This window comes from Suncus etruscus, chromosome 4 (assembly GCF_024139225.1).
Source record: "Suncus etruscus isolate mSunEtr1 chromosome 4, mSunEtr1.pri.cur, whole genome shotgun sequence".
Lineage (NCBI taxonomy): Eukaryota > Metazoa > Chordata > Mammalia > Eulipotyphla > Soricidae > Suncus > Suncus etruscus.
In genome coordinates, this window is record NC_064851.1 from 43,962,483 (window position 1) to 43,988,820 (window position 26,338).

At 35.4% G+C, this 26,338-nt stretch overlaps 1 protein-coding gene across 4 annotated transcripts in view; it reads right to left on the bottom strand.

Moving 5' to 3' along the window:
- Nucleotides 1–841: 841 nt before the first annotated feature.
- The window catches only part of ZNF644 (zinc finger protein 644), a 94,447-nt gene continuing 68,950 nt past the window's right edge, over nucleotides 842–26,338 (bottom strand). For 2 of the 4 annotated variants that reach the window (XM_049772185.1, XM_049772184.1), the window contains 4 exons: nucleotides 21,531–24,541; nucleotides 20,767–21,372; nucleotides 3,713–3,815; nucleotides 842–2,508 (listed from right to left, as the gene is read on the bottom strand). In XM_049772185.1, the coding sequence (XP_049628142.1) occupies nucleotides 2,316–2,508; nucleotides 3,713–3,815; nucleotides 20,767–21,372; nucleotides 21,531–24,541 (3,913 nt within the window). In that variant the 3' untranslated portion in view covers nucleotides 842–2,315. The remainder of the gene's footprint in view (nucleotides 2,509–3,712; nucleotides 3,816–20,766; nucleotides 21,373–21,530; nucleotides 24,542–26,338) is intronic. The other 2 variants (XM_049772186.1, XM_049772187.1) reach the window with 1 other exon arrangement.

The window sequence follows — 26,338 nt, forward strand, 5'->3', positions numbered from 1 at the left end:
ATGCAGTCTCAAAATCTGCCTATGCATGAATGGATATGAAACTATTATGTTGAGTGAAATAAGTCAGAGGGAGAGAGATAGACAAAAAAATAGTCTCACCATCTGTGGGACTTAAGAAAAATAAAAGACAGTTGATAATAATACCGAGAGAAAATAGAGATGAGGGTCGGAAGGACCAGCCCATGATATAAAGCTTATCACAAAGAGTGCTAAGTGCAGTTAGAGAAATAACCGTACTAACAACTACCATGACAATGATAGAGAAAAATACAATGCCTTTCTAAAAGACAGGCAGGAGATGGGGAGGAGGGAAATAGAGGACAATGGTGATGGGAAAATTGCACTGGTGAAGGACGGGGTTATGTGCATGTATGACTGAAACCCAATTACAAACATACTTGTAACCATGGTGCTTAAATAAAGAAATTATAGGGGGAAAAAAGATTGCAAGTGTTCTAGATAATTTTTTAAAACTTCAGATCTTTATGCTCCAAGAATATCTTCCTTAAAAAAATACATACTTGTTACGTATCAGAGCCATTTGCTTAGTAAAAGACAACCAGTGAACAAAAAATTGATGGTTTAGTTAGTACAACAAAGATCCAATCAGTCCTTTCAAAAAATCAAACTCACAAGTACTTTTTCCATTCCCATAGTACCTGAGGGATCAGGAGACAAATGACTTATAAATGATAAAAAAAAAAAATGTGTTTGTGTGTGTGTGTTTGCACATCCTGTGAGCAAAGTATAAACAATTTAAATTAAATAAAAACAACCTCATGTGACATTATTTGCACTGGTAATAAAAAAAAAACCAAGAAATACTTCACAATATATTCATGGAGTTTTTTATTTGTTTTTTTTTTATTTAGAGATTTTTCTGGTAAGGAGATATACCATAGGAAAGCAATTTCACTGGCAGTGAGGTATGTATATACTCTACCAAAATACTCCTTATTTTAACTGTTTTTAACTTTATTTACATAAGAAGAAAAGTATCAATGCATATCCTTGTTTCAACTATAGTATTAGTCATACTACATGAAATAAAATGAAATGCTTGCATACAAAAATTGTTATTTGTAAAGGTATTGGATTTCAGATTAAAGTAACTAATTCGCTTTTGTAAAGAGTTTAAAAGAAAGTCACAATTTATCATGACCAAGACATCTGCACCATATTTTCCATTCCTCACAGCACATTTATTTCAGTAATTCCATTATGTCGGTTCTTAGCATGAGCATAGTGTTACACAATTTTCGTACATATAATCACATCCAAAACAAGTTCTAAAATTTAAATTGTAAACATTCTCATCATATGTAGAAATATTTTAATTGGTGTATTAAGTTTTGCTAACAGATCAATTTGGAAGAGAATATAAATGAGAAAGCCTATTCTAAATTGTGTAGTGAGCATTGTTTATTAATTACATTTCTACAATGTTAAATAAAAGTAAACCTGTCCAGTAAGCATGTCAGATTTTAGGTAAAACATTAAAAAGAAACAAATTTGTTAACAAATGATGTCTTGCAATAAAGAACATTAGAATTTTTAATCTATTATGATACAAAAAATGTAAAGGGTAAATAGCATCTTTGTTGACAAAGTAGGAGGTAGCATGGATGCACCACTTTATTGTCTGAGAAATGCAACTGGAGTAAAGAATATTTCCTTACCACAATAATTTCCAGGACTATGTACATATTTCTTTTAGAAATACTTGTTTAAACAAATCTTCCTCCACATTTTAGTATAAAAAAAACCGTTTTCACGTGATTTAAAAAAAAAAACACATCAAGATAGAATTGTACTCTGCCCTATTTGAGTGAACAGTCTCATACTATGAAGTACATGATATTTAATGCCCTAAGTTGAGTAAATTTAGTTAGCGGTTCCTGGTATTATACAAAACACTAAATACATACAAACAAAATATAATATCTTTCAATGCAAGTCTTGTGGGGGAATAAACAGAACCTTGATTCTGGTAACACTGCAGAAATAATTTTCCAATAAGTTTGTCCTTAAGTATTCATGTCCAACAGTTTATTAATGACTGCTTACATGTACTGTTCTTTTGAGTAAATCGTTAGTGATAAAACTTAGTAAACCTTAAAAACACATCTTTCATCCTATAGAAAATATAGATTACTTACTGTTTGAAGTACTCAGTTTGCTCTGATGTCACTCTAACTCACTTTTCCCCATTTTCCTGCGTTAGTATTTATAAATGGATAATTTAATGTGGCTTAAAAAAAAGAATTTCAAATTTACATCCAATTCAAATTTGCTATTTAAAAGGCTCCTTTGTTCTATGATGCTGCTTCTGCCATTAGTAGAGAAAATGAAGTTTCTGTAATGGAGGCAGGCTTTTTAAGTAGTGACGTAACTTCCACCATGCCAGCTCCTGTCCGTGGAAGATTAGCGTTTACGATGTGTCGTTGTAAGTGCTTGATCCAGTCCTCCTGAACAGACAATGGCCCACGAAATACTAAGCCACAAAACCTACAGAAGAAGTTGATAACAGTTCTCTTAAATAATTCTTTATTTAAAACCCTTTATTTACATTACTTTAAAATTCATATGTATAAATAAGTAAACTTCACTGTCTAATAGACAGTATTTGCCAAGTTTCTATATGAAGTCAAAATGATTAACTATAATACCAAAAGTCATTTATAGAGCTGGGAACACTATTAATTTAGAAAATGTTTAACATCTACGTCTTTTTTTTGAGAAATTCAATTTTTGGGTCACACCCGGCAGCGCTCAGGGGTTACTCCTGGCAGGCTCAGGGGGACCATATGAGATGCCGGGATTCAAACCACCGTACTTCTGCATGCAAGGCAAATGCCTTACCTCCATGCTAACCTCTCCAGCCCCATCTATATGTCTTAATACATATAAAACTGTGCTAATTGTATCATTTAATATACCATTCTTAAACCCTGATTCAGAATTCTTTCAAACTATATAAGTATGAAATGAGATTTGTTAGAAAAGAGTTTATTTGGGGCCGGAGAAATAGCATGGAGGTAAGGCCTCCTTTCATGCCTTTCATGCAGAAGGTCATTGGTTCAAATCCCGGCATCCCGTATGGTCAGTCCCCTGAGCCTACCAGGAGCGATTTCTGAGCATAGAACCAGGAGTAACCCCTGAGTGTTGCCAGGTGTGACCCAAAAAAAAAAACAAAACAAAAAAAAGAGTTTATTTAGTTAAATTTAGGATTGGGTAGAAAATTTTTCCAATAACTAAGAACTCAAGATAAAAAATAATTAAATCAAATAAACCAAAAAAATAAAATGCCAACAACTTAAATCACAGAAATCACATCATCAGAGAGGTTCTTAATTGAGGTAGAAACTTTGGTTCAATAGTTACTGAAGTACAATTAAGGAGTATTTCTAAAAGTTCATTTAAAACATAACTGCTGGGGCCGGAGTAATAGCACAGCGAGTAGAGTATTTGCCTTCAACACACTGACCCTAGTTTGATCCCCAGCATCATAAGGTTCCTTGAGTGCCAGGAATGATTCTTGAGCCCAAAGTAACCCCTGAGCGCTGCCCCAAAACAAAAACCAAAAAACAACAAAAACATAACTGCTGAGAATTCACTTTCTGCTACAAAAGAAAAATCCCAAATATAATAAGCAAATATGTCTTAAGGAAAAATAAGGAGAAAGCTAAGTTACAGCTATATAGGCATATACCTGCATCTGAGAATGTAGACCTCGTCAGCACCATGAGGTAATGTCAACATTTTCTTCTTACTTCCAGATCTGGACCTTGATTTCTTTTGTTTACAATCTAAGGCTTAAAAAAGAAGGAAATGACTTGATATTTCTTACATATTTTAAAATATGTATGCAAATATGTTTCTATAAAGATCAGGTATCAGCCAATTCAGGCTAGAAAGTATGCATTTTCATTCCATGAAACATGCACTAATTTGGTGCGGTTTCTCTAATTGCAGTTATAGTATTTACACATTCTTCCTATATTGCTTCTAGTTTTATCAAATTAGACCTGAAAATAAAGCTTAAACCTTAAATTAATAAACTAGCCGATTATTATTTTTAATAAAGTTATGTCAGCCTTCAAAATAATAACCTTTATGATAATTTAAGATTGGCATTTGATCACTGCTTTATTAAGGTCTCAGGTGATCTGAAAACTTACTAAAGGAATAGTAACACTGTATTAAGAACAATGAACAACAACAAAAAAGAACAATGAACAATCAATTTTATAGCAATTCACTTTGAATTCTGAAATAATAAATTGCCCTTAATATTATTCACCAGTCTTACATTTGAAAAAAAAGGCTTAAATTTCACTAAAATTTTTTTCAATTTAAACCACTGTGATTTATGCAAGTTATTCATAGTTTTAATTCATACAATGTTTCTACCTCCACCAATGTTCCCAGAATGCATCTCATGTCACTATCCACCACCCCAGCCTGCAAGCATAGGAGGCCCGTTTTTAATTTTGGTTGTTAATGTTTGGGTCTCACGATTTTATTGTTGACGACTTTCACTTTTGATCAGACATTATTAAACAATCATGTTTTATTTTGTTAAAAAATGAATGCTAATCCAAATTATCTCACATAAATTCACAAATAAAACAGAAATTTAATGCAAATTGTTTTTAGGTTTAATTTTCTTCTGCAGCAACTTTACAAATATAATTTAAAAAGGTGATAAGATTTAATATTAAAATGGATCAAAAATTTAGTGCTAATTGTCCTTAGTAAATTACCTGGCTTCTTTAATCACTTCAAAAAAAAGTCTAATAAGGAAAATATTTTTATAAGCAGGAATAAAGAGAATTAACATTTTCATGGTCCTTATTTCAAACAGTTATTCTATTCCTCTGAACAAAAGGATGACAGTATTCCAGGATGCTGTTAGTGAGTTATTAGGAAGAGAAGGTTAAGAGTTTATTGCTATGGATCCAAATGCAGCAAGAGTCACCCAAATGGTTTTTCTTCTGTTAACCTACCAGGTGGAATCCTCTGGAAAAAATTTAGGTAGTAAGAGAGAATAGGAACTTGTCAATATTTCTGTGAATTCAGTTTTTCAAAGGTGAGATTCCAATAAAAAAGATGTTACAAAACCTGTAAATACAACTTCTTACAATAGTCATGACAATGCTACCGAAAATGTCGTAACAAAAATTTAAAAATATAGAATGTCTAAATTTCATTCAAGCTATAGATTTCACCTTTCAGTCAACTGCCTCTTCAGATACAAAACCTTTCTCTTCTTAGTGATAGAAGGATAACAACTGGAAATCAAGTTATATAATAAAGATTTGCTAACTAAAGGCTAAACAACCTATCTGAAACAGAAACTTTTACAAAGTTCATCCAAGAATCTTATATATACTAATAACTCAATAAATGTGTCTGAAGTAACAATGAAAAGTTCAGTTATTAATCTTTGACAACATATAAATTTGTTCTTCAACTGTACTAGGTAACACATTCCTGCAGAACATCTCTGTACCACTTGTTTAAATGAGGTATGTTGTTAGTTGTCACACTTAAAAGAGTGAGGTATCTATCATGCACCTACTTTTTCCTCATTGCTTATTGTTTAAACTTAAGTGAAATTTAAAGTTCTTCATATACTAGAAAAGTTGAGAGCTCAAAGAACAAAATGCTAAACCTTACTCTTTCCTGATATTTAAGACAAAAGATGCAAAATCTGTCCCCAATATAGAATAAGCCTTTTATAACATTAGATTATAGGCAGACTTTTTTATTTTGGGCCATAACATCTAGTGATGTTTTGAAGATATGGATGTGCAGTGCCAGAGACTGGACCCAGAGCAGAGCTCCTATGTCCACTCACTGATCCTGTCCCTAGAATAGCACTCTGTCCTTTGAGCCATCCTCCCTGTATCCTGTATCCTCAATGTTGAGGAATAGGGCATACAGGATAGAGCTAGGAGCTATTATTTGGTGGTGTTAGTGATGAGAGACTATGTCAAGCAGACTCTTATTTAATGAGATTGTTTGTTGTCAAAACTGTCACACTCTACTAACATACCATTAAAATGCAGTATCAATAGGTACAGTATAAAATAAAATACAGCAGTCCTTTAAAAATGTAACTCAAGAATATCAATGTAATAGAAACAAAATAAAAAATATCGATGGGGAAGTATGCAAAAAAAAAATCTAACAGTTTAAACACTCCAGTTACATTTAAGATCCTGTAATTACTTAAATTGAACCAGGTATTTGTACTATAAGACAGACAAGGATTTCAAAAAAAAAAATTTTTTTTTTTTGGTTTTTGGGTCACACCCGGCAGTACTCAGGAGTTACTCCTGGCTCTACGCTCAGAAATCGCTCCTGGAGGCTCAGGAGAGCATATGGGATGCCTGGATTCAAACTACCAACCTTCTGCATGCAAGGCAAACAGCTTACCTGCATGCTATCTCTCCAGCCCAATTTCAAAAATTTTTAACAAGAGAAAAAGAATGACAACTCTAAATTCTAAAAGCTAAAGTTCAGGCAGTTTTGTGAATAAGATCACTGCATTTTAAGAGAAAATGCCGGGCCGAAGAGATAGCAATGGAGGTAAGGTGTTTGCCTTTCATGCAGAAGGTCATCGGTTCAAATCCCAGCGTGTCACACACACACACACACACACACACACACACACACACACACACACACACACACACACACACACGAAAATTTTTTTTTGTATTTTTGTATTTTTATTTAAAGGAATTATGACTCTAGAAAGGATAACTAACAATCTATAGAGGGTTCCAAATGTATTTACAGATTCACAACCACAGCAATTCTTTGGAAACATCTTTAAAGCAAAAATATTAAAGATCTAGGATCTCTGGTTACTATTCTGAAATAGCTCAGTATCTTATTATCTCCATCATCAGTGTATGATAAAAGAAAAACATATTTTACAGGAATAGGTTTTTCAATTAGCATCCAACCTTCAACTGTGCTATTGCCTATTATCCATCACATATATGTATTTTTAAAACAGTAACATAATTAACATGTATTATCAAGAAGACATCTAAATTAAAGATTACTGATATATAGTAATCACTAAATAAAAAGACAATGTATAAAACATGTATTATGCAAACATTCTCATCCTTACATCTAAAGGGAAAAGCAGTTTTATCAACAGGAGAAAATTTTACTTTTTAAATAATAATAAATGAAATTATCAAATGCATCATTTTGTCCTTTTCATCCTTCTGCTCATTCTACATAGAACCACTAAAATGTCTGCTTTCTTTTTAATTAACTATACAAATAACCTAAAGGAATAAGAGGATTTCTGAAATATCTAAAGTTTCTGTGGCAAAGCACACTACAAGTTAACAGTATCGCCAATATTCATATTATTTTTATTTTTTGGATCTGGGTTACAGCTGATGATGCTCAGGCTTCCTTCTGGCTCTCTGCTCAGGATCATTTCTGGAAGGGCTCAGGAGACTATACTGGTGAATGAACTGCATACAAGACAAGCACCTCACCTATTGTATTATTTTTGATGATAAAATATCTTATCTCATCCAGTTATTTTAAAGGCCAGTTATTTAAACTAGTTGTTGGTATTATTTCTTAAGATAAGTAAAACTTGGGGCCGGAGTGATGGCAAAGCGGTAGGGTGTCTGCCTTGCACATAGCTAACCTAGGACGGACGGCAGTTCGATCCCCCCAAGCCAGGAGCGATTTCTGAGAGCACAGCCAGGAGCATCACTAGGTGTGCCCCCCCGCCACCCCCCCAAAAAAAAGATAAGTAAAACTTAACTGCCAGATTATCTATCCAAAATAAGAGACACTATATATAGCCCTACTAGAGGAAGAAAGCAATGTTCCCTGCCTAGTTGGTCAATGAGAGCTGGGCATCTAACAGTGCCATAATCTCTTCATTTTAGACTAGTAAGAAAACAATGACAAATAAGCAGTAGTTTCAACACTAAGAAATGGGTGGTGGAGATGGTCATGGCAGTGGTGAAGTAAAAGGAAATGGGTAACCAAAAGATAAAAACTCAATCTTGGGGGGCTGGAGAGATAGCATGGAGGTAAAGCGTTTGCCTTTCATGCAGGAGGTCATCGGTTCGAATCCCGGCGTCCCATATGGTCCCCCGTGCCTGCCAGGAGCAATTTCTGAGCCTGGAGCCAGGAATAACCCCTGAGCACTGCCTGGTGTGACCCAAAAAAAAAAAAAAAAAAAAAAAAAAAAACTCAATCTTGGGATCAGAGAGACAGTACAGAGTCAGGTATTTGCTCTAACAAAGCTGACTCAAGTTTGATACCTGCTATCCCATATAGTCCCATATAGTCCCCTGAGCACTGCAAGGTGTGACCCCAAATACAAAGGGGAAAAAAACCATACAATTCCAAAAGCCAAAGAGCACAAGGGGTGAGGGTGCATACCTTTTAAACTTCTATCTGAGAGATTGCTGGCGGCATTACTGCGCAGTCTTTGAAGCCCCGAGAACCATCATGGTGCCCAAGCACTCTGGCACAGCAGCATCATAGTCAGGTCCTCTACACACAACTTATGAGGTTTACCAAGAAGACTCTGATGTCTTGAGTGGATGCCCCCTCACCCCAAATTTCTACCTAATTCTAGTTATTGCTATTAATCCTTAAAGGTCCAGAATGCCCAAGCATGTACAACAATGTTTATTAAAAGCATTATTTTTCAGCTTCAAATTTAAAAATGTGGTATTTTATCTGGGGGCTGTTAGGGGGATGGAAAACATAGGAACATGTAAACTTGCATGAAACAAAAACAGGCAGGGGCCAAAGCGATAGCACAGCAGGTAGGGAGTTTGCCTTGAATGCGGTGGCTGGCTCGGGTTCAATCCTGGGCATCCCATATAGTCCCCCGAGCCTGCCAGGAATAACTCCTGAGTGCTGTCAGGTATGGCCCTCCTACCTAACCCCCCAAACAGGCAGGTAGGAGAAATCATTTGAGATACAACAAATGCTTACTTCTTTGGTGCACTTTTCTATGTATAAAGAACTTACAAAACAGACTTCCTAAAGTCTGTGCTGTTATATAGGGTCCCACACTTGGTTTAATTCTCTGCAACACTTGAAAATTAAATACATTTTAATACAAGATGATACATTTTCATTTTACAATGGCCTTTCCAAATTATGTACACAATCTTGGGTCCTGGCACCTTACGGCTGAGAATGGCTTCTTTTAGATCTCTTGGCCCATTAAAGAAACACAGCTATTAAAATAGGTGGTAAATGTTAATTCTCACATTTAATTGAGAAATTGATGCTCACTATATCCAAAAATCCAACACCAGTTCTTTGCTCCTAGAGTTCTACTGCTATGATATCCAGTCATTATTTCTAACATAAGCATTTCTGTTAGTCTTCTTTTGGGCCACACTGGTGGTACTCAGGACTTAGTCCTGGCTCTGCATTCAAGAATCACACTGGCGGTGCTCAGGGGAACATATAGATTACCAGGAACCCAAACCAGGTCAGCCACATGCAAGACTGTGCTATCTTGGTGGCCCACCCCATATATAGATTTAAAGGAATTTGTATGCTTTATTGTTATGAAATGCAGTGTGCTCCCCTTCCAATTACTAATTAAATCTACTGAACGATACATTTACTAGCAACTTCAGAAGTATTTGTTTTCACTGTGATTTTTCCTGATAATTTTAGAATTGGTAATTTTTAAGTATTCCCAATAACTAGAACACAAACAAAAACAATAATGAAATCTTGCCAAAGTTAGATTCCACATACTTTAATTTCTTTTTTTTTTTTTTTTTTTTTTTTTTGGGTTTTTGGGCCACACCCGGTAAATGCTCAGGGGTTACTCCTGGCTATGTGCTCAGAAGTTGCTCCTGGCTTGGGGGGCCATATGGGACACCGGGGGATCGAACCGAGGTCCGTCCAAGGCTAGCGCAGGCAAGGCAGGCACCTTACCTTTAGCGCCACCACCGGCCCCTTTAATTTTTTTTACTTAGAAAGAGATGATGAGGGCCCGGAGAGATAGCACAGCGGCATTTGCCTTGCAGGCAGCCGATCCAGGACCAAAGGTGGTTGGTTCGAATTCTGGTGTCCCATATGGTCCCCCCCTCCCCCGTGCCTGCCAGGAGCTATTTCTGAGCAGACAGCCAGAAGTAGCCCCTGAGAACCGCCGGGTGTGGCCCAAAAAAACAAAAAAACAAAACAAGAGATGATGAAAAATGTAAAATATTTGTTAAGCAGATTTCCTTTGCCTAAGAATGAGATTTACAGCTTGACAAATAAAAGTTTAGAAGAATGAAGCCTGAATTTTTCCTATGAAGCACTAACTATAAACAGCATGGCTATAAACAGCTTTATATGCTATGTTAAGAAAAAGGCTTTAAGCAGGGGCCGGGTAGGTGGCGCTGGAGGTAAGGTGTCTCTGCCTTGCAAGTGCTAGCCAAGGAAGGACCTCGGTTCGATCCCCCGGCGTCCCATATGGTCCCCCCAAGCCAGGGGCGATTTCTGAGCACATAGCCAGGAGTAACCCCTGAGCATCAAATGGGTGTGGCCCAAAAACCAAAAAAAAAAAAAAAAAAAAAAAAAAGGCTTTAAGCAAACAAAAATAGCCTTCTATTTACATTTGGGTATAGACTTGGGGAAGAAAAAATATATTCAATTTGTAGAAGCCTCTGGTGTATTTTAATTTACGGATGATTAATAAGATGCTATTTTTAGCAAACACTGCAAGATATTAAGTAGAAACCAAACACTTTACCACACTTTTATAAATAGAAAAAAATGAAGAAAGTTTTTTCCAACTACTGACAAGTAAAATCTAGTTCCAGACTTGCTACACGCTATTATTAGTCAGTTAACAAGAGAGCAAAACTATTCTTTCTCTATGTTAAGAAACTTCCTTCTAAGAAGAATTTAATTTACATGTTGCTTTATTCAGCAAATATGCATGATCAACATTAAACCTAAGATACATATAAAATTAAATCAGTGACAAATCAGCTTTAGATCATATTTAGAATTACCTGTCTATAAATGCAACCATCCTCTAAAAGTTTAAATGTTTCTATAACCTTGTTTTATAGTTTATAATTGTTCTTAATTACTAAGTTAGTTAACAGAACCAATGTATTTAAAAATCTTAAATCATCTTTAATATAATTGATCTAGTCATTCAAATTGGATAGGGTTCACAATAATTCTACTACAGCTAAACCTAATAAGCTGATTATCCCAATTGGTCTGGTTTGGTTTTTTATGACTCTAAAGTGCTTTAAACAACTGCAGTCAAAATTTAAAATATCCTGCTTAATTAAAGGGCTGAAGGCCACATTTTGCTTTGGGAGCACTAGTCCTATCCCTAGCACTCCTGGAAGCAGCTCCCAAGCCAAAGACAATGCATCCCTCCCTCAAAAATACACATATAATTCAAACCACTTATTTTCCATTTGGTTAGCTTTAGCTAAAAAAAAAAATACAAGGCTCAAACATCTGATAGCAAACATTAATCCTATCTTTTAAACTCCAGGATACAATTAAGAAAAACTATGAACCCTACCTTTTTTTTTTTAACTTTTTAGTTAAGTGAAGGACACCAATCTTCAACCAGATATCCTCTTGCCTTTTTTCCAAAAGAGAAAGTATGCATATTTTATTTAGATAAACTTGTATAGATTCTCTATAATCTAATTTTGCCATCAACTAGCTTTGCTTTTGTAAGGGCTAACTGTATGTTAATCCATATTATAAAGAACACTCAAGAAATTTATATTAGAAAAAAATCACAGCAAACTACAACTGAGGCCATATAATATTAGTCATGTTTTAAAATATTCAAAACAAAAAATCTAGGTTAAGTTTATTGTTTAAGGGCCCGGAGAGATAGCACAGCGGCATTTGCCTTGCAAGCAACCAATCCAGGACCAAAGGTGGTTGGTTCGAATCCCGGTGTCCCATATGGTCCCCCGTGCCTGCCAGGAGCTATTTCTGAGCAGACAGCCAGGAGTAACCCCTGAGCACCACCGGGTGTGGCCCAAAAACCAAAAAAAAAAAAAAAAAGTTTACTGTTTAAAATAACCTAGAAAACAAAACTCAGTACAGTACCAACAGAAACAGTGGGGAACTAGCTAAAATGTTTTATGAAAAAAACAGCATATTGATCAAAAAATTATCAAAGACAATCCTAAATTTTTTAAGTATGACCAGGGATCATAATATAAATGTTTTATGCTTCAAGGCATAAACTCTTGGTACCACCTCTATAGATTTAACAACAACAAAAAAGCCAAGATCTGGAAACAACCCAAATGGTCAACCACAGGTGAGTGAATGAATAACTTGTGTTAGATATATACAATGTATTACTAGTTCAGCTATTAGGAAGATGGCATCATGCATTTTATTGCCACTTGAACAGAACTAGTGGGCACCATGCTAAGCAAAAAGATCAGGAGAAGAAATACAGGATGATCTCACTCATGTAAAGAATAAAGCAATAGGAAAGAATCAGATTATTGGCACTTACAAACCCGAAGCTCCCAAAGGTATGGAGAGACCAGGGATAGTGGTGGAGGGGCAATCTGGTGGTTGATGTGGTAGAGCAGCATTGCAAACCTAAAACATTAATATCAATAATGCTACTGTAAATCATAATTCTAAAGTAAAAACATGTGCCTTCTGCTGTTACAGTAGACAGCTGGATAGTGAAACTATGAGACAAATGACAGTAAAAGTCGTAATGAAGCCTACACTCTGCTTACTAGATACCAAGATGGTAGATTCATTCTCTGGACTACTATAACCATCTTCTCTTTTCCCTATAACAGAATTATAATCCTTGAGACATCTGTTTCTTTCCCCTTACTCTCCAAATTCTAACTGACAAACTTCTACTTACTTTAATTAAAAAATTGGTGGGGAGGGAGGTTTGAGGCCATTGAGGCCATTCCAGAAGTGCTCAGGGCTTATTCCTGGTTTTGTATGTGCTCCGAGACCACTCGTGAGGGGACTGAAACAGGACAGACACAACGAGGCAAGCACACTGCCTGCTACACTACTGCTCCAGCTCTGTAGGCAAAAATTTTTAATGGCATAATAATTAGTAGTCATAAAAACAAGTGATTATAGTTAATCTACTCATTCAATTCACAAAGAAGAAATAAGAAAAATTTAAAAACATTAACAAAATGTTACTCAAAATGTGACTCATCTTTGTTTACTGGGAACATACACACAACTTGAACTCAATTCATTTCCTTGCTAATCATAATGTAAATGAATTAAATGAGTAAATGATACTACTGTGTAGACAGAAATACACAGAAATAAACACTTAATACTACTACATAAACAAGTGATAGTCCAGAAAATAGAAAGTCATTTTACATTGTAATGGGCATAAACTTTTCAAAATGTAAGTTTGACCATTTCACTTCCTAATTTAAAAATAAAAATGAAACAAAAGCACTCTAGTGACTTCCTTGCATTTTTAGGATGCATTATCAACCCTCTCTCTCTACTAATATCATGTTTCTCTCTCTCTCTCTCTTGACTTCCTTGCATTTTTAGGATGCATTATCAACCCTCTCTCTCTACTAATATGTTTCTCCCTCCCTCCCTCCCTCCCTCCCTCCCTCCCTCCCTCCCTCCCTCCCTCCCTCTCTCTCTCTCTCTCTCGTTTTTTGGGCCACACTTGGTGGTGCTCAGGGGTTACTCCTGGCTTATCTGCTCAGAAATAGCCCCTGGCAGGCATGGGGGACCATATGGGACGCCGGGATTCGAACCGACCACCTTAAGTCCTGGATCGGCTGCTTGCAAGGCAAACACCGTTGTGCTATCTCTCCAGCCCCATCATGTTTTTCTTATACCTATAAATGATTCTCTTAGCCCCACCTGAATGCCAAAGTTTTTCCTTTTGTTATTTCTGAGGAAGGTTTATCCTTTACCTCTGTCTAAAAGGAATTATCCTCCAAGTTTAGGATATACCTAAAACTTTATCATGTTTTCCATATTATACTTAATCAACTAAATTATCATGTTTATACAGCTAGAGTAAAAGTCTGGTGTTATGGGCCTGGAGAGACAGCACAGCGGCGTTTGCCCTGCAAGCAGCTGATCCAGGACCAAAGGTGATTGGTTCGAATCCCGGTGTCCCATATGGTCCCCCGTGCCTGCCAGGAGCTATTTCTGATCAGACAGCCAGGAGTAACCCCTGAGCACCGCCGGGTGTGGCCCAAAAATCAAAAACCAAAAAAAAAAAAAAAAAAAAAAAAGTCTGGTGTTATCTCAAAGACAGCACAATCTTGGTAAAATAACATTATCGAATAAATGAAAATTTTGATTAATTGGTTTTAATTTTCTCTCATTTTAAATGTAGTACCATGCATAGTACTTTTAATAATTTTTTTTCTTTTCAAAGCTCTATTTTAAAACTGACACAATAAGAAAGGCAGTAAAAAAAAAAGGAACCCACTGAGCTCTGAACTCCCAGCCTCAACTTTTCCAGCTTTGAGAGCCAATATACCATTTACTGAAATACTCATTTCTATTTATTTATTTATTTATTTATTTATTTATTTATTTATTTATTCATTTATTTTGCTTTCTGGGCCACTCCCGGTGACGCTCAGGGGTTTTCCTGGCTGTGTGCTCAGAAATCACTCCTGGCTTGGGGGACTCTGGGACACTGGGGGATCTAACCACAGTCAGTCCTAGATTAGCCACATAAAGGCAAACGCCCTACTGCTTGCACCATCACTCCAGCCCCATGGAAAATTCATTTCTTGATAGCCCTCTAATTTCAATAGTTTTGCATGGACCGCTAATAATACCTTCTTAAGTTATTTGATGACAAGGACATGTCTATTTTTCTTAGGTAGTCACAGATTAGTCAGGAGGAAGTATTAAGGCATTTCCTTCAACTAGAATCTAGTTTTGCCCCTTTAGTGTTTAACCATAAAAAGATGAAAATTTTCTACTTGTACACTTTTTCAAGCTGAATAAATCACTGAAAATGTATGTATTTTTTGAAGATGCAGTATTTTAATATTTTAAAAGACATCACTGAGGCACTTACGAAAGGACAAGTAATTTAATACACCACAGGAAGCTTTCACAATATTAGTTTTTACCCCTTCCATCACAGAGTGTTTCAATAACATTTTTCCACAATATAAGAATTACTTTTCTAGTGGCTCATATACCACTCGGCACCTGGCACTGTGTTATATGTTCATTAGCACTTGTTATTGCTGGCCTCTATGGTCAATTACATTATTAAAGATAAGAATGGGCATAAGATTCTATTAATAAAAATCTCATATGCCTCTTAGAAATGAATAATATGGAAAATACTTAGTTTACTAAAAAAAGATGGTAGAGGTATCCTATTAGTGGAAGTGACCCAAAGATTCTAGTATAATTTTAAAATTTTATAATTTTCACTATAAATATCTTTCTTTAATAAAGCTAAGTCTAAAAGGAGGTGTGCATATGTATTGCCTGGGTACACGGTACTAGCTTGCCTCTTGAGATGTGTACTTTTCTACTTTCATGCTAGGTTGTGTACCAGGGATCTCTCATCTGAAGAAGCCCATGCTCTTCCTTGAACATGGTTCACATTACTCTCTCTCTTATCCTCTCCCTCCCTGTTCCTTTGTACCTCCAAATAAAATCCATTTTTCACTTCAAAAATATATAAGGGTTGGGCCCGGAGAGATAGCACAGTGGCATTTGCCTTGCAAGCAGCCGATCCAGAATTAAAGGTGGTTGGTTCGAATCCCAGTGTCCCATATCCCCTGTGCCTGCCAGGAGCTATTTCTGAGCAGACAGCCAGGAGTAATCCCTGAGCAACGCTGGGTGTGGCCCAAAAACAAAACAAAACGAAACAAAAATAAATAAGGGGCCAGAGTAATAGCATAGCAGTAGGGCGTATGCCTTGCACACGGCTGACCCAAGCCTAACACGTGTCCGATTCCAGGCATCCTATATGGTCCCCCGAGCCTGCCAGGAGTGATTTCTGAGCTCAGAGCCAGGTGTGGCCCCAAAGCATAAATGAACAAAAATAAATAAATAAATAAATAAATAAATAAATAAATAAATAAATAAATAAATAAATAAATAAATAAATAAATGTGAGTCTATTCCGGAACAGCAGTCATCCCACTTTCTTTCCAATGTATATATTTTGGATAATGAAATAAAACATTTTTAGTGTGTGTGTGTGTGTGTGCGTGTGTATATGATAAAATTTCTTCCATTAAAACTAGAAATTTACAATTAACTTATAATATACTGTAAGTCAGCATTTGATATTTTAAAAATTATCTATAAAAGCTTAAAAGATAGAAGTGTGCTTGCCTTGTCAGTTTTCAATTTGATCCCCTGCACTGAGCACAGACAAGAGTGATCCCTGAGCACAGAATCAGGAGTAAACCTTGAGCACAGTGAGATGTGTCCTCCAAACAAGAAAATAATAAAACCAAAATATCTCAAAAGGGGTATCTAAATGTCTCTATACTTCAGATATAACCACTTCTTGGATTCTTAAACTTTATAATTAGACTCTTGCTTTCTGAGTCTTCATCATAATGCTCCCCACTTTAAAACTAACTTTATTTTAAAATTTTCAATTACTCAATTTTATGTGGCAAATAATTGTGATTTTTTTAAAAAAAAGTCTTAATTTAATTTTCAACTCTGTTGTTAACTGTAAGAATTCAGAACTTGCTCAAATTTCTATTGTCGTCAACAGTAGGAGGAGGAACATTATATTAACAGTGCTAGGGAATCATGTGGTATGTGGTACCAGGGGTTACAACTGGGTCAGCAGCATAAAAGACAAATGCCTTACATCTTTGTAGTATCTCTCTAGTCCCAATTTACTTAAATTCTCTAGGCCCAAGTACCTATAAACTGCAGGAAATTATTGTATGTAAAACTCATATGGTGGGTGTGAAAATTAAATACTACATACATGTAAGTTAGTTGACATAGAGCCTGACATATAGTGAATGTTCAGCAATGGCTATAACAATAAGGATTATTTCTTGTTTCTAGTTTCTTACTTCCATTGTTTCTATCTCAAATGTTTGCAATGCTTCGTACGTCTGGTGAAAGTGGGACTAATATAAAAAGAAAACCAAGTCTGATGTTATTCTCCTTTTACCATAACTGGCCAATAGTCATCCCTGTTAATTGTGAAGTTAAAGAATGAAGCAAAGAAGTAGAAGAAAGACACTAGGATAAATGTAAGTTTTTCTTTCACAATGAGAACAAACTAGATGTAAGCCAAAGGAAGACATGAGAAAAAACAAAATGTTAGAAAAACAACTAGAAGAAAGTAGAAGTTAGTGGCCTAATAAAGAGAAATAAAAGATTGAAAAGAGAAGTTTAGGTAAAAAAAATGTATATAGTTCCATTTAGAAGAGGAAATTTAAAGATATGAAAGAAATGGGATTTGCTAAAGCAGGGTAGCTTGAAAGGCTACAAATGAAAAGAATAGGCATTTTGTAGGCTATAAGAAGCAGTATTATATATAAGTAAGCTAATTCAATTCAATGTTCAGAGTAACAGTATAAAGAGGTATCTGCAAGGCTGGGTTAACCAGCCAAATATAACACAGAAAGGTGCACGATAACATTATTGTGCTTATACATTTTTGTACTAATAAATTCAAAATCAAAACATTGGGGAAAATAAAAATCTATTCAGCTGTTAAAAGGGGCCATTATTAGGTCTAAGGTTTTCCCACAGACTAATAAAAACTTATTAGTTTGCTTAGTTTTCGAATCAAGCTACATTTTCACTGCATTTATTTACCCAGGCTGGGATTACATTTTTCTCCCTTTTCTCTCTCTCTTCAAAAGCAAAGTGAGGTGACATATTGGAATCTTTTTAACAAATATAAATTTTAAAATAAAAAATAGTATAATTTAAAAACCAATATGAATAATGTAGATTCAAAAGTTCTATACCTTTATTGGGTTATTTTCTCTCAAAATCAAGTCACTAATAGTCAAATAAAAAAAAATAGTAACTTCCTGGGGATATACCCTGGTAACAACAACAACAAAAAAGCAATACAAAAATCCCTTCCTCACACCTATATTCATTGCAGTACTACTTATAATAGCCAGACTCTGGAAACAACCAAGATGCCCTTCAACCAAGATGCCAAATAAACTGTGTGTATATATATCCACAATGGAATATTATGCAGCCGTCAAGAGTGAAGTCATGAAATTTTCCTATACCTGAATGGACATGGAAACTATTATGCTGAGTGAAATAAGTCAGAGGAGAGAGAGACACACAAAATAGTTCCACCTATCTATGGTTTTAAGAAAAATAAAAGATATTATTGTAATAATGCCCAAGAGATGAGGGCTGGAAGGACAGGCTCACGATATGAAGCTTACCTCAAAGAGGGGTGAGTGCAGTTAGAGAAATAATACACTAACAACTACCATGAAATGTTAATGAGTGAGACGTAGAATGCCTGTCTCAAATACAGGTAGGGGGTGTGAGAGGAAGGAGATGGGGAGCATTGGTGGTGGGAATGCTGCACTGGTGAAGGGGGGTGTTCTTGTGACTGAAACCTAACTACAGTCATGTTTGTAATCACGGTGTTTAAATAAAAGATATATTAAAAAAATAGTAACTTGTTTTACAAGTTGCTAAAATTTTATGTGTGTTCAGATACAAATGCTGCTTAGTAAATATGATCTGAATTAGCAGCAGTTCTCTGAGGGGAAAAAAACAATACCAGACTTTCTGTGTCATGTTCAAACATACCTATACTAGTCAAAAGTCCAGTACTCTTCTCTCATACATAAGCATGTGAGTGGTTGGACAGGCTAACAGCACTTGTAAAACACCAGATGCAATGCAAACATGTTCTAAGCTCCAAAAGAAAACTAATCCAGTTCTCATGTCAAAAAGTGAAATTAAAAAAGAGAGAAATTTTCTTAGCTAAAAGCGTGAAGAAAGTACTACATCAGATGATTTTAAAAACTTTCAAGAAATAGTGTGACCTGAAATAAGCTGGGGTACATTAAGTTTATTATTTGTTAGTAGTTAGTAATGAGCCAATCCAATGCTCTTTGGAAAGGTAGAAGAAGTGTCTTGAACCTCTGAGCTCCTCTGGATTTAACACCTATTATCACTTTCTTGTAGATTTGTGTTACGCAGATCATTTTCTAAACCTAAAATATAATCCTGTGATTGGAATAGCAGTTTTGTTGAGAAGATTCAAGGCTTACAACATTACCAATAAAAAGAATTAAAAAGTCTAGTTGACAAAGTGGTAATTAAAGTGTTTTACCCACAAAACCGTAAAAGGCTTAATACTAAATTAGGCTTTCTGATAAAGGCTGGGAGAAAAGGTGGTAAAACACACCACTGAACAGCTGTTAGACACAACATTTTATTCAGGGCATTTTATGTTCATTACTCTGAATGCGCAATCAATAATGAAGTTAATGATTTGAAGTTTTTTGCTAAAATCTTTGTGCTAAATAAATGATCAACAAGCTAACATCTTAGTCATCGCAGGAAAGAAACATGTTGAAACAATTAAACTCCTAAGTTCTCAGACAAGCCTCAACTCCCATATACATTTCACTTGATTTCTTCTTATAATGATAACAAAACATACTTTCCTTTCTGAAGTGTACTATATCTGGCAAAGATAGCTAACATATCTTCCTTAAGTTTTACCCTTCTGAAAAACTGACTTTGACAAACTCTGGACAAATGAAAGAAATCCATACAGAATAAACTCTTTCAAACCATATAAATATCAGATAATCATTCCTTAAGTTAAACCAGCATTACAGATGTTTGGGATATTCCAAAGTCTACCCAAAGTAAACAAAACAATGTCAGTATTTTTATTATCAACCCAGTGACCAATTAGACACAATCAACAAGGGGATCAATACTGAGATCGTTATTCAATATTAAATCACATTCAATAATGAGATCAACCAAATTTACCCTCAACATCCCTAGTATCCAAAAGAGAATGATAAAAAAAATAAATAATTTTTTTCTATAAAGGTATGAACAGTATAAACCAGATTTGCAGGACCAAGTGAAGCTTTGCTACTTTATCTGCAGCATCATTTGTCAATACACACAAAATGCCCTTGAAAAAGAAAAAACTTATTGGTGCACAAGCACTAAGTTAATTTCTTTCTGGAAAAAATCTAAAATCCCAAATATGTTTCATACTCACAACAGTTCTCCAAATCCATACTATGCCACAGTACAAGAACTAGAAATAGAGGATTTCCCTGAGTTCATCATAAGACACAAAAAATACTAATCCATTCTGCTTAAAGAGTCTGCTCTGCTTTATCAAAATCTGTAGGGAACCAAATAACTAAATCTAAAAATCATATCACTTAAAAGAACTAAAAAATATATGACAGGTTTTTCCTTTTCAGCAATGCTCTACTTCTCAACATTACCTCCCATCCTCAGACATTGCCGAACACAGCAAATGGTATTTTAACACATCAGATGTATGTTTGTTTTGTTTTCAATTTTGTTCTCACCTTACATCAGACCAAGATATGAAGCAAAATTCACTGCTGTTGAGCATCAATTGATGATTTATACAGAAATGATAGTATAACCAAACTGTTCTGTAAAAAAAAGCAGCTTAAATAAAAGACTCTGAAAGTATTCCATTAATGAACAATTACACTGTGTTTAAATGATAGAAGATGGTCATAAATGTCCTCTTACCTGAGTGCATAGTCAAGTCCATTTTCTGTGGTTGATACATCAACGGGCTATCTTCATTTAATGGAAGAACACACTTCTGAACAAATCTCTTTCTTGCAGTTTGATTATGGATCTTTTGAGGAGAGATAACAGAATTCCTTTCCTCTCCCATCCTTTTATTTTTAAGCAGTTCTATAAGTGTAAGAGACTGATTCTTTTTTCCACTGGGCAGTTCTGGTTTTGATTCATCATATTCATTTAAGAAAGTCAGTCCCTCTTCCTCTGATGCAGACACTGATAAAGCTTCAGTCTTTAGGCCATTATGGTATGCTTCAAGAGGTATAACATTTTGAGATAGAAAGTCATCGCTTGATGCAAATTTTTGAGCTACAAATGGTCTGGGAATAATACGACGACTGTTCAATGCCTTTAAGATTTTCTCATACTTTTCTTCATTTTGCATAATCTCATTCAGTACACAGATTGGAGATTTGTGGGCATCCCATTTGGTTTTTCCAAGTCTTTTCAGGTGGCCTCTAACATGATTTGATAATCCAATTTTGGTATCAAACCAACCACCACAGAGCTGACACGTATGTTCAGAAGTAGTTTCAGACTTCTCTATAGCTAAAAAAAATTTAAAGTAATATCAGATTTTTTTTATACTGACCACCTTAAAACTAATTCTGAAATATGAAGGTGTGATTCTAATAAAGACTACATACAAGCAAAACCTTCATATTCTCTAGATTTGAATTGGCCCAGTTAATTACACAATAACTTACCTTTTCTAACTCGCTTAACAGGTGTCCCTGTGCCAGTTCTTTTGAAATGCTGCATTTTGTCACTTGTGGCTATTTGTTCTGGTGAGACAACATGACGGGCTTCATAACTTAATCCCGCTCTGTGAAGATGACCCCGGACATGATTTGACAACCCAACACCTGTTTCAAATGTTGCTGGGCAGTAAGGACATGATTTCTTTTCAAGAGACAAATCAGTCCAATGAAAAACAGAATCATGCTTTGATAACGAATTTTCTGCATTTTCTAAATGCTGAGAATCATGTATCTCATGCAAAAAGTTGTCAGTCCCAGTATCTTCATAATATTCAAAATAAAAACCATCATTTTGATCATAACTGAGGGCAGTATTTTCTCCAGGTTCTTGATCTTCTACCTTGCTTTTAAACAGAGGAAATAAATTTACATGCTCTTGATTTATATCATTATAAGGTTCATCTTCTATGGCCTGTGTAGTGTACTCACCTAACTCAACATTGTCCCAGGAACTTTCATCTTCTGTTTCATAACTATCTTTCTTCTCAGCAGAATTAAGTTTTTGCAAAACAACAACTGTCATTTTATGCAAGAAATCTGGATACGTATCCAACTCTTCACCAACTGAACTTTCTTTCTTAGATTCTTTAACAACTCTCTTTACAGCTACTCGCCTGTGGTCTTTAAAGTTTTCTGGCCTTTTGATGTCAGAGTTATGAGGATCTGAAATAAAACTATTGTTGGGGGAATTACTAGATGATGAAAAAAGATGTAAAGAATTTATTGAACTAGTTTCTTCTTTCTTGAAATGCAGAGGATATGATTCACCTGACTTTTTAATCACTTTATAGTTCTCATACTTGTGTCTATAAAAATAGTTGCTATTTGCCTTGGTATTTGATCTTTCTTTCACTGCTTGATGGAAATACCTAGGTTTTTGGTCAATGCTGTTTTTAGTTATAACAGTCTTGTGAGAATTGTTTTGATTGCACACATTTACACCTGACTGGGTGACGCTTTTCCGAGCCTTTTGTATTCTGTGTGGTCGCCTATGTAATTTTGAAAAACTGCTCGACTGTGAGGATGATCCAAATGTTCGCTTTACATCTTGTTTGACAGCAGAGTTCTTTGGAAAAGTGGATGACTGTTTAATTAATGGTTTAGTGCTATCAATCTCTACAGGTTCTATAATGTCAGTTTTCCTTTTATCAAGTCCAAGAGGGCTACCAAATGAATCAACGCATGATGATGAATGCATATACTCAATGTGTTTTTTTAAAATATTTCTGGCTGAAGTAGTAAAAGGACACATTTTGCATACATAAGTAGCTGATTTCTTTGATGACCCTAAAACAGAGAAATTCTTTTTTTGAGTTTTTCTCTGGGCTGTATCAGAACTGACAATAGGAAATTTTACCACTGCTCCATGGGCAACACCTCGGTGACATTCCAATTCATTTTCTGTTACTGCCATGAAGTTACACTCTTCACAGCAGTAGTACCTTTTATCTTTTTCATGGGTCTTAGCATGCTGCACAAACGTTTTAGGGCAGTTGGTTCCAAACACACACTGAGGGCACTGTAAACGTGCACTTCTTCCTTCGTCCTGAAGTTCTTTCAATTCACGAATTTCCTCCATCAACTTCTGTCTTCTTTCTTGGTGAATAATCATATGCTTTAAAAGAGAGTTACGATCTCGAAATGTCCGCCCACATTCTCTACATGCGTATGGCCTTGGCACATTAAGATGGCGAAAGTGGCTATTCCCATCTAAATGATACATCATATGCCTGTGGAGGTGCTTTTTCTCCCTAAAATTCACATTGCACTTTGTACAGGGGTAGAATGATGGCTCTTCGGTGCTGAAAGTAGCAGGTGACTCACAATCACTCTCTTCACATTTCTTACTTAAGGTTTTTGAAAGAAAAGTGCTTGTGTGAACAGGCGAACTGTCTTCTCCACACTTATCTGAGTTATAAATTACATGTTTAAAAGTATCCACAGATTCTATGTCTTCATCAGTTGCTTCAGGCTTTACTTTTGATAATGAATATTTCTGTGAGTCTATCGATTGCAATTCTTCGTTCTGTTCCAGAAAGTCAAGTTCTAGTATTTTTGATTTATTGGGTCTACAATTAGAATCACTAAAACAATCCTCAGTATAACGAGTTATCTTGCTCACATCCATTTTTCGTTTTCTCTTTTTTTCTAGACCAACTTTAGAGTGAATGGGAGTTTTATCCACAGTATCTTCATTAGTCATTAGAAACTGAATGAATTCTTTCTGGGGGTCCCAGTTTGCATCATTTTCTGGCCTAAATTCTGTACCTGAGGAAATTCCTTTTAATGTACTGACACAATCATCTTTTACCAATAAATCCTCACTATCTTCACCCACCTCTACTTGATTTATTAAAGTGCTATCTGACTTTATATTACTCCCTACTGAATTTTGAGTATCACAGCCAACTGAAGCAGAGGTAGGTAGATTTTTAATGGAATGGGTTGGATTTTTTGCATGTGTTACATCTGATAACAAAAATACAACTTGATGTTGACTTGCTTGTTGTGGTGAGGATGACTGAAGATCAGTGGCTACTTTCAAAGCTGAACAAGATTCTGTTGTTGGCTGATCCACAGGCTGTCCAGTGGTTAATGAAACACTGTCTTTATTCATATTGGAAGTCTGATTTAAGGAGGAGTGTGAAACTGGTCCATTAACAGCAGCTCCCTTAGGCAAAACCAAGTTTTCACTAGAAATAGGAGCACCAGCATGTATAAATAGAGAAGACTGGCCTCCACTTAAGGCGTTTTCAGATTTGTCCTTTGAAAGTTCTTCAGGCAGAGTGAATGTGTTGGTTTTCTGGAATGATGCTTGACAATCTTTTGATTTATTAACTCCACTTTCTTTGTCTGAGTTAAAATTGTCATCCAGGAGTTCTTCTTTAGCACCAGTAATATCGGTGTTTATCTTCAAATCATCCATATTGTTGGCATGCCCACTTAACACATGTAGTCTAGAAAATGGAAAAAAAGATTTAGATTTGCATGAAAAAATAGTATCGAACGTTGGGAGTGCTGAAAGTACATATTCCATTAGCTTATTCTACTCTCTACATTAAATTCTAATAATTTTCTAATGAAAATCTCTAAAAACAGAAAAGACTTGTGCCTCAAAGCCAACTTTTTTCTAGGTGCTGGTCAATACCACTACACCATTATATACAAAATGTCCAAATAGAAATAATGCAAACACACATAAAAACACTAAAAGAATCTTAAAAAATTTAGACTGCTAATTAAAAAATAATCACATGTAAGGAACTTCATGTAGGATAGTCAATATAAAATTGTCAAAATTTGCAGAATTAAACTATTATTTGAAGAAACAAAACCCAATAAATCCAGTAAAAGGAACAAAATCCAGTGAAGGATCATTTTTGACTAAATTTATCTGCTAAAAAGTGAATAGTCAATGTAACAAAATGCTAATGTAGTAGGAAACTGCTATTTTATTTTAAGATTGCTTTGTTTCTATTATTGTTTCACTAGTCCATCAGGATTCTGCAACTTGGGGCCAGAGCAAAGTAGTACAGACGGTAGGACAATCCCACCCCATCCCAAATGGTTCTGAGTAAACCAGAAGTAACTTCTAAGTACAAACCACGGAATAATCACTGAGCACCTCCAGGTGTGGTCGCAAAGCAAACAAAAAGAAATCTATAATTTTTAAATAAGCTTTAATAAAAGGGTTTCCATTAAATAATAAATTAATAAAAATTTACTTTATTTCTTAAATTATTCTTAGTTCTAAATTAATAAATTTAAAATGAATGATCTTTTATATCAATTAGTAACTGGAGCCCCCTCCCCAAAGTCTAGGATTCCTGAAAGGTTTTTTACCACTTTGATCTGAATCAATTGTAATAGATTAAAATGTTTTACTCTGAAGCAAATCATAATTTAGCTTTTAGTATGCATACCACATAAAATCTAGAAAAAGATAGTTTCTATTGAACGAAATCTTCTTGGAAAAAATGCAAGGCAAGTAGAGGAAATGTATTAGAGAGAAATAAGGAAGCAAAAAAAACAGAGACAAGCAAATGAGACATGTGCTCAAAGAAGAACCTGGGATTGAAAACAAGCAAATGCATTTTTTTTTAAAGAACGAAATAGACAGCTTCAAGTGCTCGAGTGCATGCTTGGCAAACTAAGGATCAGGTTTGATCTCTGGTACTGCATAGCTCATTCAAGCACTACCAGGAACAATTCCAGAAACTGAATCAGAAATAACCCCCTAGAACTACAGAGTGTGGTCCAAAAACCAAAAATTAAAAATTCCCAGCCTTATAATTTATTTGAGTGAGAAGAAAGCAGAAGATTTCAGCAGAAAGCAGATTTTAGAAGGAAAAATTATCACTATAAAAACTGTCTAATTCTCTTATACTCTTCCTATCTTGGGTTTTAGAAACGGGCTATATACACATTGTATCTCTTTAAAGAAAGATGCTAGGGCTGGGAGAGATAGCACAGCGGTGTTTGCCTTGCAAGCAGCAGATCCAGGACCTAAGGTGGTTGGTTCGAATCCCAGTGTCCCATATGGTCCCCGGTGCCTGCCAGGAGCTATTTCTAAGAAGACAGCCAGGAGTGGCCCTGAGCACTGCTGGGTGTGGCCCAAAAACCAAAAAAAAAAAAAAAAAAAAAAAAAAAAAAAAGATGCTAGGGCTGGAGCAATAGCACAGAGGTAAGGAATTTGCCTTGCATGCGACCAACACAGGACAGACTGGTTTGAATCCTGGCATCCCATATTGTTC